General features: G+C 40.7%; 1 protein-coding gene across 1 annotated transcript in view; it reads left to right on the forward strand.

Annotated features, from left to right (window-relative positions):
• Positions 1-5318: 5318 nt before the first annotated feature.
• The window catches only part of LOC130293205 (myocardin-like), a 45775-nt gene continuing 32725 nt past the window's right edge, over positions 5319-18368 (forward strand). Inside the window, exons 1-2 of the mRNA XM_056541707.1 lie at positions 5319-5373; positions 6665-6802. Coding sequence (XP_056397682.1) covers positions 5319-5373; positions 6665-6802 — 193 coding nt within the window. The remainder of the gene's footprint in view (positions 5374-6664; positions 6803-18368) is intronic.

The raw sequence follows: 18368 nt of genomic DNA on the forward strand, positions 1-18368 counted from the left end.
AGAGTTGTAGTTCTGCAACAGCTGGAGGCACACTGATTGGGAAATACCGAGTTAGGTAATAGGTTCTATTACCTAACTCAGTATTTTCCAACCGGTGTGCCTCCAGCTGTTGCAAAACTACAACCCCCAGCATGCATGTTCTGTCAGTGCATGCTGGGAGTTGTAATTTTGCCCCCCCTCCCCCTCCCATGGGAATGTACAGGTTACATTCACCCTGGCGGCGGATTACAGTGAGTTCCCTGCTTCAAGTTTGAGCTGCAGCCGCAGCTCAAACTCCTAGCGGGAGACTCAGTGTAATCCGCCGTCAGTGTAAATGTAACCTAAAAACACTACACTAACATAAAATAAAAAAAACTACATATACACACGTACACTGCCCCCCCCCTACCACCCCCCTTCCCCCCAATAAAAATGAAAAACGTATCCTACAGCAGTGTTTCCAAAACGGAGCCTCCAGCTGTTGCAAAACAAAAACTCCCAGCATTTCCGGACAGCCATTGACTGTCAAAGCATGCTGGGAGTTTAGCAACAGCTGGAGGCACCCTGTTTGGGAATCACGGGTGTAGAATACCCCTATGTCCACCCCTATGCAAATCCCTAATTTAGGCCTCAAATGCGCATGGCGCTCTCACTTTGGAGCCCTGTCGTATTTCAAGGCAACAGTTTAGGGCCACATATGGGGTATCGCCGTACTCGGGAGAAATTACCTAACAAATTTTGGGGGATTTTTCTCCTTTTACCCCTTATGAAAAGGTAAAGTTGGGGTCTACACCAGCATGTTAGGGTAAAAAAAAAAACATTTTTGTACACTAACATACTGGTGTTGCCCCATACTTTAAAATTTCACAAGCGGTAAAAGAAAAAAAGCCTCCAAAATTTGTAACACAATTTCTCCTGAGTATGGAGATACGCCATATGTGGGTGCAAAGTGTTCTGGGGACGCACAACAAGGCTCAGAAGGGAGAGTGCACCATGTAAATTTGAGGTCTAAATTGGTGATTTGCACAGGGGTGGCTGATTTTACAGCAGTTCTGACATAAGTGCAAAACAATAAATACCTACATGTGACCCCATTTTGGAAACTACACCCCTCACGGAATGTAATAAGGGGTACAGTGAGCATTTACACCCCACAGGTGTCTGACAGATCTTTGAAACAGGGGTCTGTGAAAATGAAAAATAAAATTTTTAATTTGCACAGCCCACTGATCCAAAGATCCTTCAAATGCCAGTGGGGTGTAAATTCTCCCTGCACCTCTTATTACCTTCCATGAGGGGTGTATTTTTAAAAATGGGGTCACATGTGGGGGGGTCCACTGTTCTGGCACCACGGGGGGCTTTGGAAATGCACATGGCCAAATTCTCTCTCCAAAAGCTCAATGATGCTCCTTCTCTTCTGAGCATTGTAGTTCACCCCCATTGCACTTCACATCCACTTATGGGGTATTTCCATACTCAGAAGAGATGGGGTTACAAATTTTGGGGGGTATTTTCTGCTATTATTCCTTGTAAAAATGTAAAATTTGGGGGAAAACAAGAATTTTAGTGTAAAAAATATATATATTTTTTTACATATGCAAAAGTCGTGAAACACCTGTGGGGTATTAAGTTTCACTTTACCCCTTGTTACATTTCCCAAGGGGTCTAGTTTCCAAAATGGTATGCCATGTGTTTTTTTTTTCTGTCCTGGCACCATAGGGGCTTCCTAAATGCGGCATGCCCCCAGAGCAAAATTTGCTTCCAAAAAGCCAAATGCTACTCCTTCTCTTCTGAGACCTGTAGTGCGCCAGCAGAGCACTTTTCATCCCCATATTGGGTGTTTTCTGAATCGGGAGAAATTGGGCTTCAAATTTTGGGGGGTATTTTCTGCTATTACCTTTTTTTAAAAATGTAAAATTTTTGCTAAACCAAGCATTTTTTTAATTTTTTTTAATTTTTTTTACATATGCAAAAGTCGTGAAACACCTGTGGGGTATTAAGGTTCACTTTATCCCTTGTTACGTTCCTCAAGGGGTCTAGTTTCCAAAATGGTATGCCATGTGTTTTTTTTGCTGTCCTGGCACCATAGGGGCTTCCTAAATGCGACATGCCCCCCGAGCAAAATTTGCTCTCAAAAAGCCAAATATGACTCCTTCTCTTCTGAGCATTGTAGTTCGCCCGTAGTGCACTTCAGGTCAACTTATGGGGTACCTCCATACTCAGAAGAGATGGGGTTACACATTTTGGGGGGTATTTTCTGCTATTAACCCTTGTGAAAAATGTGAAATTTGGGGGGAAACACACATTTTAGTGAAAACATTTTTTTTTTTTTTTTTTTACATATGCAAAAGTCATGAAACACCTGTGGGGTATTAAGGCTCACTTAATTCCTTGTTATGTTCCTCAAGGGGTCTAGTTTCCAAAATGGTATGCCATGTGTTTTTTTTTTTGCTGTTTTGGCACCATACGGGCTTCCTAAATGCAACATGCCCCCCAAAAACCATTTCAGAAAAACATACTCTCCAAAATCCCCTTGTCGCTCCTTCGCTTCTGAGCCCTCTACTGCGCCCGCCGAACAATTTACATAGACATATGAGGTATGTGCTTACTCGAGAGAAATTGGGCTACAAATTCAAGTATAAATTTTATCCTTTTACCCCTTGTAAAAATTCAAAAATTGGGTCTACAAGAACATGCAAGTGTAAAAAATGAAGATTTTGAATTTTCTCCTTCACTTTGCTGCTTTTCCTGTGAAACACATAAAGGGTTAAAACACTTACTGAATGTCATTTTGAATACTTTGGGGGGGGGGGGGGTGCAGTTTTTGTAATGGGGTCATTTATGGGGTATTTCTAATATGAAGACCCTTCAAATCCACTTCAAACCTGAACTGGTCCATGAAAAATAGCGAGTTTGAAAATTTTGTGAAAAATTGTAAAATTGCTGCTGAACTTTGAAGCCCTCTGGTGTCTTCCAAAAGTAAAAACACATCAATTTTATGATGAAAATATAAAGTAGACATGTTGTATATGTGAATTCCCCCCAAAAAATATTTGCAATATCCATTTTCCTTACAAGCAGAGAGCTTCAAAGTTAGAAAAATGCAACATTTTCAATTTTTTCATAAAATTTGGGGATTTTTCACCAAGAAAGTTTGCAAGTTACCACAAAAATTTACCACTATGTTAAAGTAGAATATGTCACGAAAAAACTATCTCGGAATCAGATTGATAAGTAAAAGCATTCCAGAGTTATTAATGTTTAAAGTGACAGTGGTCAGATGTGCAAAAAAGGGCTGCGTCCTAGAGGTGAAAATGGGCTGTGTCCTTAAGGGGTTAAAAACTGCAGTGGCAGTTTTCCAAAAAACTGCCAGAAAAAAAAACAAGTGGAAACTTAGCCTAAGGCTAAATTTCTACTTGTTTTTTTTTTGTCCTGCGTTTTTTGGTTTGAGAAAAATGCAAGAAAAAACGCCTGAAAAAACGGCAGCGCAATTTACTGTGTCTGGCGTTTTTTCTTGCGTTTTTCATTTGTGTGGAAATTGCACCTTAGCAGTCTTTTTTAACGAAATGTATATATTTATAATTTTTTTAACAAAATTTATATATTTTATAACAAAAAATTGTATTATTTTTTAATAAAGTGTGTGTTTCACGCTTTTGGCTATTTTTTTTTAGGTAGTACTACTACTCCCAGCATGGAACAGACTGTTCCATGATGGGAGTAGTAGTACCTGTATTAATAGACATATCACCCCGGGTGTCAGTCGTTACACCCGATGCAATCGTCCTTAATATAGCAGAGATGCAGAGCGGCTCTATACAGCGTTCGCATCTTTGCACTATACTCCAGTCAGTGATGTGAATAGTGCCAGGATGCCTGATGAAGCTGCTGTAGCAGTGAAACGCGTTGCATGTTATGAGAATAAACTACCTCCACTTTTAACTTACCTGTCGATATCCTGTGTCCTGCGCCATCTGAAGCCTGCACCTACACTGAAGCCTTCTCCATTACATCCTTATTCAGTCGGCTGGCTGCGGACACCATTTTACCATGTGCTCACCATTGTTGTGTATGTGGCTACACAACTTCCCCAGGTGAGCTGCTATTTGCGTGTATACTATTACCCTACAGGTATTTCTTTTAATACACTATGGAGCACTGTATTTTCTCTTTTTTATACCTACATGGGTGTGTCCACTCTGCAGTATATTGTATGGGAATTAAGTTTGAATATTTTCGCTTGCCTCTCTAGGGTACATTCACATGGGTGGATTACCTGCGGAATTTCCACAGTGTGTTTACTGCAGAAAATCTGCAGTGGATTTTGCTACCATTGACTTTAATGGGTCAGCAGATTTGCAGATTTTTCTTTGGGCCCATTGAAGTGAATGGTAGTAAAATCGGCTGTGGATTTTCCGCAGCAAATACGCTGCGGAAATTCTGCATGTAATCCACCCGTGTGAACTTACCCTTTGCCTGGAATTTCTCTTTATGTGATTTACTCAAACTTCAGGCTAGTAAACTGATAAACACTTTTATTTCAATTCACTAAGCCTCCGTGTCACAATAAATTCTTTTTATCAGACCAAAAATCTGTGTAAATGTAGTTTTAATTGCTAGGGGCTTGTAGAGGGTGTGTGAGCCTATGAGTATTGTATGAAAGAAGAGCCCTGCTGATACAGCATTGCATGCCTGCTGCAGAATTGTGGAGTATTAAGTGTCAAAGCAGATGGCATTTTATCACACATGGAGGGGACAGTCAGGGAAAGGGGGCGGGCAAGAGGCCTTGCAGTACAGAGAGAACTTCTGTATCTCAAAGACAGTGAGAAGGGAGATCCTTTAACGAATGACCACATCCAGCAAATCTCCCTAAGCAAATATAATCTGGGAATCTCTCTGGACTCACTCCCTTCTCCTTTCATTATCTTTTCCTTCCTGCACATTTTCTGCTGACAGGTCACTGATTGCTTAAGGAGCCTTTGCAAAAAAAGACACAATCAAGAAAAGCCAAACAAGAAGTCAAACAATTTAAGCAATTGCTGAAAACAAAGCAGAACTCAAGCTTTTGAAAAGAAAAAAAAAGTTATGAAGGATTTGTGAGGGCTGCTAAAGAAAAAATAACTTTCCTAGCAATATTTATTTAACCTATTTTCCTAAATTTATTGAGTATATTATTTTATTGACATATTTATTTTTCAACTTTTAACCTTTTATTTATTTTTATTTTTCAACCTTGGATTTTTTTGCTTTGTTAAGTTTGTTGTTCGAAGGGAGCAATTACGTCTGTCTCCATACCTTTCATTCAGTCCATTGGGACAACTGGGATTTCACCACCAAAAATGACCTTGCTGGCATCAGAGCGCTCGCTGCTGATCAGAAGCAAATTCCGCTCAGGTAAGATGGTTTTGAAAACTCACTACCTGAAACACATTGTACAAATATAACTTCTCTTATTAGAGTTATTCTGCAATCTTTGTTTATACTATCTTATATGCAGATATTAAAGTGTATTATTTATGTTACTTGTCATTACTGTGCTATGAAGTTTAATTATTACTAAATGTGCAAGCATCTAAAATAATTGCTGTGCCTGCAGTATGTAAATTGTATATGATTTCATAGGTCATTGGCGAAAATTGTTTGCAGAAAACCATAGCTGGTAAATGTTTGCACCTAAAGTAATAGCTGTTTAGTATTATGGCACTGGGTTTAGTTGTATGTAAATAGAGAAGCATTTCTATAGCCCGTCCATCCATTCATTTATCTAGTTAAGCAGTCTGAGCAGATCCTACTATTCTAAGCATCACTGCTCATAGCATTTTGAAATAAAACTCACTGTTTAAGTTGAGTTTTTCCACGTTTTAAGATTTTTTTTAAATCAACAAAATGCTGCTAAAATGTGAGAAGGCCTTATATTCCACATACTGTATATAATAAATGACCCTCATTATAAAAACAAAACAAAAAAAATGTGTATGTTAAATGTTTAATTCATTTACTGTAAAAGAGCTTTTAGTTTCACAGAAGCAAATGTAGTTTGAGTTGATATAGTACATTAACAAATGATGCTTTAACAGCTGTTTTCTGTTGCTTATAGGAATGATGTCTTCCCCCCCCCCCCCCCCCCCCCCTCACCCCCTTAGCTGCAGTTGTCTGAGGCTAAGTTTCCACTTGGTTTTTTTTCTGTCAGTTTTTGGAAAACTTCCACTGCAGTTTTTGAGCAAAAGTCAGAAGTGGATCCATAAGGTAGGAGAAGTGTAAGTCCTTCCTTTATGTGTCCTATTCCTTTTGAATACATTTCTGGCTTATGCTCAAAAACTACAATGGCAGTTTTCCAAAAATTGCCAGAAAAAAAAACAAGTGGCAACCTAGCTTTATGTTTCTTTCCAATGAACCTGGGCTAAATGTAACATCATTCTACGGCTGTGCACTAACAATCCTTACTGAAACCAATCATATAATTCCACTTAGTTATTATACACTCAACACAGATATCATCATCGTCCATTGAGTGAATAGTTTAATGTTTAGGAATTTAAAGGCCTATTAAAATTACATGCTCTACAAACTGAATCTAAAACTGATTTGACCCTCCTAGTGAGTGTCTCAAAACAGATTTCCTTTATAGATGGGGGTCACACTAGCCTAATATAGACATATTTTTACATCTCTATTATGAACTTAGTGACATCACCGCTGTTTTTTGCTAGCAGCGGGAACCAGCTAGCAACAGCAGCGGTAACGTCACTAAGCTCCAAGTCGGCCCTGGAACAGAAGATACAGCGGAAGATTGCAGGAGAACCACAGCATGGAACTGGACCAGGTAAGTATCGTTGTGATCAGTGTCACCTGCTCTACCTATATGTACTGACAGGCAGGGCCATCGTTAAGTGATACAGACAGTACACCAGTAAGGGGCCTGGGCCCTGCTGTACCCCCCTGCAGCAACAGAAGCACAGAAGCAGGAGACCGCTGTGTCTCCTGCTTCTGGACGTACAGTACGCAAATTACGTATATAATGTATGTACAGGCTATAGCATTTTACGGCTCCTGTACATACATTACGCAAATAGCATATGCACGAACGTACATTGCGCAGCAGGCCACATGATGATGTCATTTCATCACGCAGCCTGCCGGAGAAGTCCCGCGCCGCTCCGGAGGCTGCTGACAGCCTGGCCTCAGTGCAGTGGATTTATTTTTTATTTTTTTAGAAAATCTACGTGGGGGCAATTTTTAACTATGTGGGGGCATTATTTACTAACTCGTGCATTTTTGGTACATTTGGAAAGAAGTTTTTTCAGTTTGGTGGAAGCCATTTTTAGGTATCTCCACAGATATTTAATTGGGTTCAAGTCTGGGCTCTGGTTTCAGCAACTCAAGGACATTCACAAATGTGTTCCTAAGCCACTCCTGTGTTTTGTTGGCAGTGTGCATCAGATAATGAGGCTGCCACACCATGATTTACACTGTCTCCCCCCCCAAAAAAAAAATAAAAAAATGTGCATTAGCTTATAAATGTTTTGTGGTGTTTTTTCCCTTTACAAGTCACGTGATTCTTTGATCATGTGATTCAGGGATTTCTATTGAAGAATGTATGGAATAATTTTAGAAAAAAAACATTTTCACTTGTATTTTTCTTTGTGCTCTTTTTTCAACTTTTAGCGATTTATTGGAGAAAAAACTCCACAAACTATATAAAAAAAAAATGCAAAAGCTATGAAAAAAACTGCCACTAACTCAGTGAAGGGAGGAAAGAAAACATAAAAATCAATGTAGGTATGGTGTTGTATATTTCCATATTGACTCCCAGCATAACATCTGGAAGTGGCATTTTTTCAGAATTTTTTTTGTAAAAAGTCGTGTTGTCCATGGCTATTTTTTTCCCCTTCCAAAAATGCCTTGTCTGAAACCACCATAAGACTAGGATTCCACTTTTCACAGAAAAAAACACCAGAGAAAAACGCCAGTGCAATTTCCTGCATCTGATGTTTTTTTCAGATGTTTTTGCATTTGAGTGGAAATTGCAAAGGATGTGATAGGGATGGAAAAAAATGTATTTAACGCCATTTTCAGTATTACTCCCAGCGTGGAACATACTGTTCCATGATGGGAGTAGTAGTACCTGATACTCCTGACACCCGATGTGATCGTCCATAATATAGCAGAGATTCGGAGCGGCTCTATACAGCTCTCTGCACTATACTCCGGGCCGGCCAGTGATGTGAATAGAAATTGGCAGCCAATCCCTGCTCTCAGAGGGAAAGATGAATGAGTGATGTTCTATTCATATCACTGGCCGGTCGGAGTATAGTGCAGAGATGCGGAGCACAGGAGAAAGCCTCTCCACATCTCTGCAACAGATAGGACAATCACATCAGGTGTCAGGAGTGACACCTGCTGTGATCTGTCCTTAACTGCAGGTACTACTACTCCCAAGATGGAGCACACTCTGCTCCATGCTGGGAGCTGTAGTACCTGCATTAATAGACAGATCGCAGCGAGTGTAACTTCTGACACCTGTTGCGATCTGTCTATTAATGCAGGTACTACAGCTCCCAGAATTGAGCAGAGTGTGCTCCATGTTGGGAGCAGTAGTATTTGCAGTTAAGGAAAGATTGCAACGAATACAGCAAAAAAAGAATAAAGAAAGCTGCAAAAAAGTGCACACCCAATCAGTATTGCATACCTATACAAAGGTCTTTATTGAGTACAAAAAACCACAAATATGAATAAAGTAAGACAGCATGGACATTTAAAAACAATTAAAATACTCAAACATAGAGCAAAACCACAACATGGAAAGGGGCCATGAACCCCCTGCCCAACCTGTCCTGCACAAATATTGAATATATAGCTACTACTCCAGGTTGCACATATGTGAGAAAAAATTCTAATACTGAGCCAAATAATATAAATGACTACCCAAATGCATGAGAAATAGTAACACAATAAATAATCATATTGACAAACCACAGACAGAGGAGAAGCTGGAAGCAGGTGCAGGACAGGACAGCCAGGACCCCACGCGTTACGTCACTCCACGGTGACTTCCTCAGGGGTCCACCCCCAGCAGCGGGACCCCCGGAATAACACTTTAATAGTTCCTGCAAGGAAGCATATACAGTTTATACCCTTACAATTTCTTCTTTCTTGCTTATTCTTTTACATTTTCTACAATCTTGTTATTTAATTAGTTTCCAATAATCTAATGCTAATAATCATTCCCTAAATAGTCATAAAACAGTGACACATACATTAAACTTATTTATGTGAGAAGATTGAATGTAAATATAATTGTATGTACAGTAGTAATGTAGATTGGGCTCACCCCTCTAAACATTTTGGTAAAGCTCTTTTCACATAGCATACCACTTTTTTGAGGTGTCCAGCATATATCTCTGCCATATAGCTATGACAGATGTCAGATTATGGGATCCGTCATATATAGATTTCCATGGTAGAAAAAAATGTACATTGTGGGCAGACTTTCATTAAAGTCAATGAGGCTTGAATTTTGGCAGAATTCTGTGTTCTTAGAAGACAAATTCTGCAGCAATTCCCCCGCAATGTTGCAATTCCATTCATCATGCTTTGCTGAATGGAATTTCTGTGGAATTGCAGAAATTCTGCCATGTGAACACAAACTGTGGCTGATAATTATGCAGAAATATAGAATCCCTTCCCCTTCATTCCCCTATACCCCTCCCCTTCACCTACTAAGGGGTGCTTTCTTATAACACTGAAACCAAAACTCATATTGATTGATATTTAAACTTACTTTAGATAAAACCAGATTTTTTTTTCATTTCTTGCAAATTCCTTTATAAGTTTTAGTTTAACCCCTTAAGGACCAATACAAATAAACCTGTACGCCCCTGAAAGACCAGGCCTGTTTTTTCAAATCGGGGATTTCTGTCTTTATTAGAGAATAACTCTGGTAACGTTTTGCCAATCACGATAATTCTGACATTGTTTTTTTGTCACAAGTTGTCCTTCATGTACATAGTAAAAGTAAGCCAATATCATTTGTAGTTTTTTTTTACAATGTAAAAAATCATGAATTTTTTTTTTTTTATTATGATTTTTTGCTATTTTAACACTAATAGGTTGCATTTATTTATGCTTTCTGACCAAATAGTTTATGAAACTTATACTTTCAGATGTCTACTTTATTTTGACGTCATTTTTTTGTTTTTAATTAACATTTAAATTAGTTAGAAGCCTAACAATTTAACTTGAAATTTAGAAAATTTAGAAAATGTGAAAAGTACATCTTTTTTTATGTGCTATGCAAGGTTTTCAGAAATTAAAAGGTAGTAGATCATAGGAACACCCCCCCCAAATGACCCCATTTTAAAAACTAGACCCCTCAAGGTATTCGCTAGGGGGTACAGTGAGTATTTTAACACCATTTTTTTTTGGCAGGAATTATTACAAAGTCAGTGTTAAAAAAATCGAAATTTGCAATTTTTCACAAATGCATCATTTGGGGGGCACATTTTTTGTACATCACTTCTGATATTGAAAGAAATGCACCCTATATTTTATTTAGCTGCTTATCCCATGTTCGGAAATACCCCCGCTTAGGCCATATATGGTTCCTTGGCCGCGTGGTAGGACTCAGAAGGAGAGGAGCGCCATTTGGCTTTCAGGGCAGAACAGTACCCCCACCCCCACAAGTGATCCCATTTATATACCGCACCCCTACAAGTTATTGGCTGGACCAGGGACCTCTCTGATTGGTCCTTGGTCGGCTGGCAGTATAACGTGTCTGTCTTTTACAGTTAAGGCTCCTGATGGATATATCCGCCATGTTGTGGGAATAAGCACCCGCTCATGGCGAATATATCCATCACTGCTGCGGCTGGGTAGCTCAGTGTGTCCGCTCATGACTGCCGGCGGGAAATCCGCCGCTATGAGTGGACACACAAAGCTACCCAGCCGCAGCAGGGAGCTCATTACCGTGACTGCTGCATAATGTGTAGGATCACATGGTGGACATCTGCAGCATATTACATGCTGCGGATGTCCGCCAATGCGATCCTACATATTATGCATTTTTTTATTAGATTCATTTAATAAATGTATTTTTAATATATATATATATTTATATATATATATTTTTTTTACACTTTTATAAAATTTTTATTTATTTTTACAATTTTATTTTATTTATTTATTTATTTTTACACTTTTATTTTATTTATTTATTTATTTTTACACTTTTTAATGCTTTGGAATACTTAGTATTCCAAAGCATTGCAGTTATATGCTACCTGCCAGTTTTCACTAGCAGGCAGCATATGAAGACGTGCCTCTGGCACGTCCTTTCAGGCAATGCCCAGGGCAGACCTGGGGGTCTTTGTAGGACCCCTGGCTGCCCAGGTATGCAGCAGCACCCCGCGATGCTCCGGGGTGCTGCAGGAGAGACAGAGGGAGCCCCCTCCCTCTGTCAGAACTCCTTACAGCGCACGGTCACTTCTGACCGCGGCTGTAAGGGTTAAACTGTCGGGAGTGAAGTGAACTTCACTCCCGGCAGTGCGGCAGGTCCCGGCCAGCCGCAGCCACACACAGCACCCCGCGATCGCGATGCGGGGTGCTGCTGAGGAGACAGAGGGAGCTCCCTCCCTCTGTCATAACACTTACAGCCTGTGGTAACTTCCGACCGCGGCTGTTTACCGCGGCAGTTTACTTCGGTCCTGGCAGTGCAGCAGGGTCCCGGCTGTGTGATACAGCCGAGTCCCTGCCGCGATCTCGCGGGTGCACTGGGCAGCACCCACGAGAATAATGGACGAGTATAGACGTCCAGGTGCGGGAACGGCCGCCAACCTGGACGTCTATACTCGTCCGTGGTCGTTATCGGGTTAAGCAAATTCCTCTAACCATACCCTATATTTGGGAGAAAAACCTCCTAGCATGTATGGATCTAAAAAGTGTCAACCAAGTTGTGTACAATAATAGCAAATGAGAGTTTGTCACACAAGGGGACTCAAAAGGCGTACATGTAAAATAGTAAATTACGCTTAATGCATTTTTGCATTCCATTCTTGGGCCTTAAACACCTGTAAAATTGCCAAAACAACAGTCATACACATTGTTTGAACATACCTAAGGGTGCCTGGTTCTAATCTATCCAAGGGTAGCATCTAAAAAAAATTTGATGGGAAACATTGTGGAGGAGTGGGGAAGCCGATTGAGTTTGAATTAGAAAATAAATAATACTTTTTTTTTCTTTTCCCTCTCTTCCCCCCCCCCCTCGCTTTATTCCTCCGCTCTATTATTTTCAGAAAATGGAAATCAACATGGTTCAATGGTTGTATGTTGTGTAGGGAAGAAAGGATTGGATTGAGTACTATATTGTATGGGTTATGCAGGGTCAGACAGGGCCCTTAGCCTAGATTTGGAGATTGTAATGGAGGAGGAGGGGATAGAGGTGAGGTATGTCAATTATTTCTATGGATGTTTTCTCTTATGCTTTAATAAAATATTAAAATTTAAGGACAGCATCCACATGTAGTTTGTATATTATGCCTGTAGTTGTATAGGTCTTTTGTGTGCACACAAAACTCGGTAACTAAGTACTGCAATGATTAAGATTTTTTTTTTTATGGAAGTAATTAACAAATTTTTTAACTTTCTTGAGTCAGTTGATATATAAAAAAAGTTTTTTTTAGTTTCTCTTAGTTAATTTGAGAGAAAGTTGGGGACAGGGTCTGATATTAGTAATAGATTGATAAAAGACATAGTCATAGCTAGATATTGATACTTATAGAATCAACTAAAACTTCAGTGCAAGGTACATAGCATCCTGAGCAGAAAAAGTCACCTATTTTCTACAGCTCAAAACTACTGCTGACAGGCTAATCTTTCTATATAGGGAAAACATATGTGATCTTTACAAGATATTTCCCTAAAATCTAAGCACCATTTGATCAATGAGATTAGGATGTCCAGATGAATTTAAATTCCCAGACTTTGTCAGCCTTGCTGTCTGTCTGTTTGGGAATTTGATACAGATGCAGAAATTTAACTGCTGTTTGTGGGTGTCAAATCAAATGACTTAAAATCACCAGCTGGTGCTAAAAACATTTGGATACCCTTTAAAGCAAATTGTCCATGTAATCCAAATGAGATAAAAGTCAAAGCATAGAAGGTTATCAGTATGCAATGACTTATGCAATTTTATTATGGAATCTGTACGGTTGTGGTGAGAGGAAATTGTAGAACTTTAGTCGACAAAGGTCTTTTTGGGTCACCAGTGTTTGTCATATTATTAGCAGAGAAGAATTTTCTGAATATATAGCAGCTTGTGCTATTATTAATTATTTGTACATAATAATTATTAATAATACTACTATCAATAATAATAATCTGCATATATACTTTTAACTGAATACATCTAGATATATAAAACTCAACGTGTGTGTGTGTGTGTGTGTGTGTGTGTATGTATGTATGTTCCACAAAAACGTCCAAATGGCTAAAGATATTAACATGAAACCCTCAGTCCAACGGTCAGGTGGAGATGGTTAATCAAATCCTAGAGACTTATCTTCGGTATTTTGTTTCAACTCACCAAGATGATTGGGTCGACCTTCTTCCCTGGGCTGAATTCTCATATAATCATAAGGATTCTGTGTCCACGAGGTCATCTCCCTTTTTTGTTGTCTAAGGACTCCATCCCCATCCTCCTCTTCCTCTCCCAGTATCCTCAGGTGTGCCTGCTGTTGATGAGCTCATCAGTGACTTCTCCACCATCTGGTAACAGACCCGACAGTCGTTATCTCAAGCTTCTTCACGCATGAAGGCGCAAGCGGATAAAAGTAGAAGACCTCCTCCATCCTTCTCTCCTGGTGACATGGTGTGGCTTTCATCCAAGTACATCCACTTCAAGATCCCCTGTTACAAGCTTAGGCCTCGCTACCTTGGTCCCTTCCAGATTCTACAAAAAAAATCAACCCTGTCTCCTACAAACTCCGAAATAAAAAAAGAACAAACGGATGCGCTCCGTAGTGTAACACCAAAGGTGATTTGGTAATGCTAAGTGTGAATTGCGCTTACCACATGAAGTTGTACTCCAACCAAGTACAATAATGGAACAGTGTGTATCATCAAAGGGTCTCTGCAGCTTCGTCCTGCTGAAATAGAATCACGATAAAAACAAGCAATCTCCAGGTAGCAGAGCGGGATCAATGGAAGCGCTGAGACCAGATAAGAATCTTATCTGGTCTCAGCGCTTCCATTGATCCCGCTCTGCTACCTGGAGATTGCTTGTTTTGATCGTGATCCTACAAACTCCGTCTACCTGCAACGTTACGTATTCCCAATTCCTTCCACGTCTCTCTCCTCAAGCCCCTTGTCATAAACCGGTTTTCTCAGAAGAATCTTTTCCCCACACCTGTCTCCGGCTCTTCTGACATCTTCAAGGTTAAAAAGATTCTTGCTACAAAAACTGTGAGAGGTAAATAATTTTTTGTGGTTGACTGGGAAGGTTACAGTCCTGAGGAGAGATCTTGGGAGCCTGAGGAGAATATCCTGGACCGTGACCTTCTCAGGAGTTTTCTGACTTGTAAAAGGAGGGGGAGACCAAAGGGGGGTGGATAATGTTACGTTATGCGCTCTTGCCACATACACTGGCCATGAGCGCATGGTCCTGTTACCTGCTGCTGCTCCCGGTGGGGCTGGGACTCACATCGTCACTCACCGTGGTGCTTCTCCTGCCCCAGCCTCTGCCTCTCTGCTCTGGCACGTGTGTCCCTGTCCCCTAGGGCATGTGTCCCTGTCCCCGGAGCTTTAAGATTTAAAGGGCCATTGTGCTCATTAGTGTAATTCCCCTGTGGCTCATTGATATATTTCTCCACCCTCCTCACTTCCCTGCTGGATCTTTATTGCATTGTGCCTGAGAGAAAGCATTCCTGAGAGTTGCCTTACCATGTTTCTGATCCTTTGCTCTGTGACTTGACCTTGCTCCTCTGCCACCTGCCTACTGACCTCCCACTATGTCCTGACTGTGCTACTTTGCCGCCTGCCTTGACCTTCTGCTATCCTGACTACAAGATGCCTTATCCCTCCTGTGCCTCACATCTCCTCAGCCGCGTGTGTGGTCGAGCCGTGACAGGGGTAGCGACCTGGGTGCCGCCTGCCACAGCAAGTCCATCCCGCTTTGCGGCAGGCTCTGGTGAAAACAAACGGCACCTTTAGACTCTCCTCCCAGGTACGGTCCGAGTCATCTGCCACACAAGTCCATGGATCCATATCCACCGGAGTTCCTGTCTTCTGAAACATGAGTGTTACACCTATGCCCCAGATAGGGGACAAGTGTCTGATCACAGTGGGTCTGAGTGCTGGGATTTCTGCAATCTCCTACTCGTAACCTTTGCTCTCCCAATGCACAGAGCTGTATAGACCACTGCACAGAGTGGTGGCCAACACGCCCCTTCCATGCATCTTTAGAGGAGATTCGGAGATACAGCACAGTGTATCTTAGGTTCTCCCATAGAGATGCATGGATCTGCATGACACCTGAACTCCTCCTCTTAGGGTGGTTTCACACCACGTTTTGTACTTACGGTTCCCGTATACGGCTGAGAGGAGGGGGCGGGGCTTAATCACGACGCCCGCACTCAGCTGTATGGGGGAACCGTATTTAATGCATGTCTATGAGCCAACCGGAGTGAACCGCAGCCTCCGGTCGGCTGCGTTTTCGTCCGTATGCGGTTTCCCGACCGCAGGCAAAAAACGTGGTCGACCGCGTTGTAAGCCAGTTTTCGACTGCGAGCGCCACGATTAAGCTTTGTCCCCCCCCCTCCTCCCAGCCGTATACGGGAACCGTAAGTACAAAATGTTGTGTGAAACCACCCTTATTGACATCATGACATAAAGGTTTGTCATGGTGTGTTATGGGATTAAAAGCAGATTAATGGTGTTCCAGCCTACTGAAAACCCTAACTTATGCCAAGAATTGCTGCCTGTTTAGACCATGTAGTAAATGGTGACTGGGTACCCCATCTGTGGAAGTTCAATAAAAGTTACTTATCAAATTTTTGCATTTCAGAGATTTCAGCCCAGGTTTATCAACCTGCCTGAGATAAAAGCTGTCTGCTTTGTCCATAGCAACCAAAGTTTAGCTTTTATTTAACCAGAGCAATTTGAGAAATGAAAGCTGAGCTGTGATTGGTTGCTATGGACTAATCAGATAGTTTTAGTACTTAGACACATTGATTAATCTAGGACATTGTGTGTGTGTTTTTTCTTTTTTTTAAGTAATCTGTCAGCTGTATTTCTTCCTAAGAGTTGCAGACATTATTGGGTATAAAAGTAATTGTATAAACTATACCTGTTCTAGATCTGATGATGGTTTCCAAATTTATAAAATCTACTTTTTATTACCCAGCCAAGTGTCAAGGAGGTGGAGCTGAGCTACTTAAGTGCCACCTCACTTACTCTACCTCCCAGACCCTTTTTGACTAATTAAGGAGGAACTGAGGTGAGGGCAAGCAAGAGGGAGTGCCAGGTAGGATACCTGTAAAGATTGCTTTATTACCCAAACAGCTATCCGACAGTGTCTACAGTTCCTAGCAGCAAATACAGCTGATATATTTTCTTTGGGCTGCAATGTATACACATTTCTGGCTCAAGTTATAATTCCAGGTCAAGTTAGTCTCCAACCTTTTTATAATAAGATTTCTAAAAGGGAGCAAGGCCTTAAAAAAATTTAAAGTCAGAGTTTTGTACTACAATACAGGGCTTGTACAAACATTTTCAACTGTATGTTAGAAAACTGGCTTACAACATTACTATACCACCCTGCTTGACATACTATCCTGAAAATGTAATATATATTGCTGCACCATTGTTTTACTAATTTCAGGCATTTCACAAGAGAAACACATAGGGGGAGATTTAAGAAAACCTCTGCAGAGGAAAAGTTAACCAGTTTCCCATAGCAACCAATCAGATCGCTTCTTTCATTTTTTTAAAGACCTCTGCAAAAAGGAAAAAAGAAGCAATCTGATTAGTTTCTATGGACATCTGGTCAACATTTCCTCTGCACAGGTTTTAATAAATCTCCCCCATAGAGCGTACAACATGTTGGGTTATTTTAGCCATTTACATATGACATTATAATATGTTGACATCCTGTACATTGACACCTTTCTTTTGGATCTTTAGTAGATTAGGCACATACAGTATCTAGAGTTATGTCCAGAAAACCAGACCCAGCAGGTCATGTATTAGTTGCAGACGAGTATTCGTTTCAAACCAGTTAATCCCAAGTGAATGCCAATCGTAAAATACAGTAACATACTGCAATGACTTGTGGCAGCACAAAATGTCTTCCTGGCACATCCTGACATGATGTAACACTGTATTCACCACAAACCAAGATACTAAAACAACCCACATACAAAAAAAAATGTTTAAATAATGAGCTGTATTACAGTACTTCTTAGCACATTGTTTTCCAAAAACCACAATGGAAATTCTGCAAAATTCTGGAGCTGTTTCTAAAGAACATGCATATTCGAATATGTATCCCTGACACTGAGCACATTCCTGTTCACAAGTATCGCTCTGGTCTTTACCACAACCTCACTGTCCCTGGTTGTCTAATGATGTCATATCTGAAAGGACAGTTGAAACTTGGGCCTGTCAGTCAACCTCCGGCACCTGTGCCATTAGATCTGTGTAAATCCTGACTTGGCTGCAACCAAACACTGCAATATTACCTCACTGTAGGTTTTCCTTTTTTAAGTTGCCTTTTTTCTTTCTCTCTGTGGAACCCGGATTAGGCTGGGTTCACATTGCATTTTTACCAATATGGGACTGTATACGGCGGGGCAGGGATGGGGAGCTAAAACCGGGGGGTGGGGGGCGCTCCCGTATCCCAGCCGTATGCAATGTAATGTATTTAAAGGGTACCTCTCATCAAATAAACTTTTGATATATTTTAGATTAATGAATGTTGAATAACTTTCCAATAGTATGTTAATGAAAAATATGCTTCTTTCTATTGTATTTTTCCCGATCAGTCCTGTCAGCAAACATTTCTGACTCATGCTGGAGTCCTAAACACTCAGAGCTGCCAGCCTGCTTTGTTCAGAGCCAAACAGGCTGTGAACAAAGCAGGCTGGCAGCTCTGAGTGTTCTCCTTTGTGAACAAAGCAGACTGGCAGCTCGTAGTGTTTAGGACTCCAGCATGAGTCTGAAATGCTTGCTGCCAGGACTGGTAGGGAGACCCCTAGTGCTCATTTCTTCAAAGTGGAAAATTAAATAGAAAGAAGCATATTTTTTAATAACATGCAATTGTAAAGTTATTCTGCATACATTAATCTATAATATATCAAATGTTTTTTTGATGAGAGGTACCCTTTAGTGAGCCGACC

This window comes from Hyla sarda, chromosome 10, assembly GCF_029499605.1.
Source record: "Hyla sarda isolate aHylSar1 chromosome 10, aHylSar1.hap1, whole genome shotgun sequence".
Lineage (NCBI taxonomy): Eukaryota > Metazoa > Chordata > Amphibia > Anura > Hylidae > Hyla > Hyla sarda.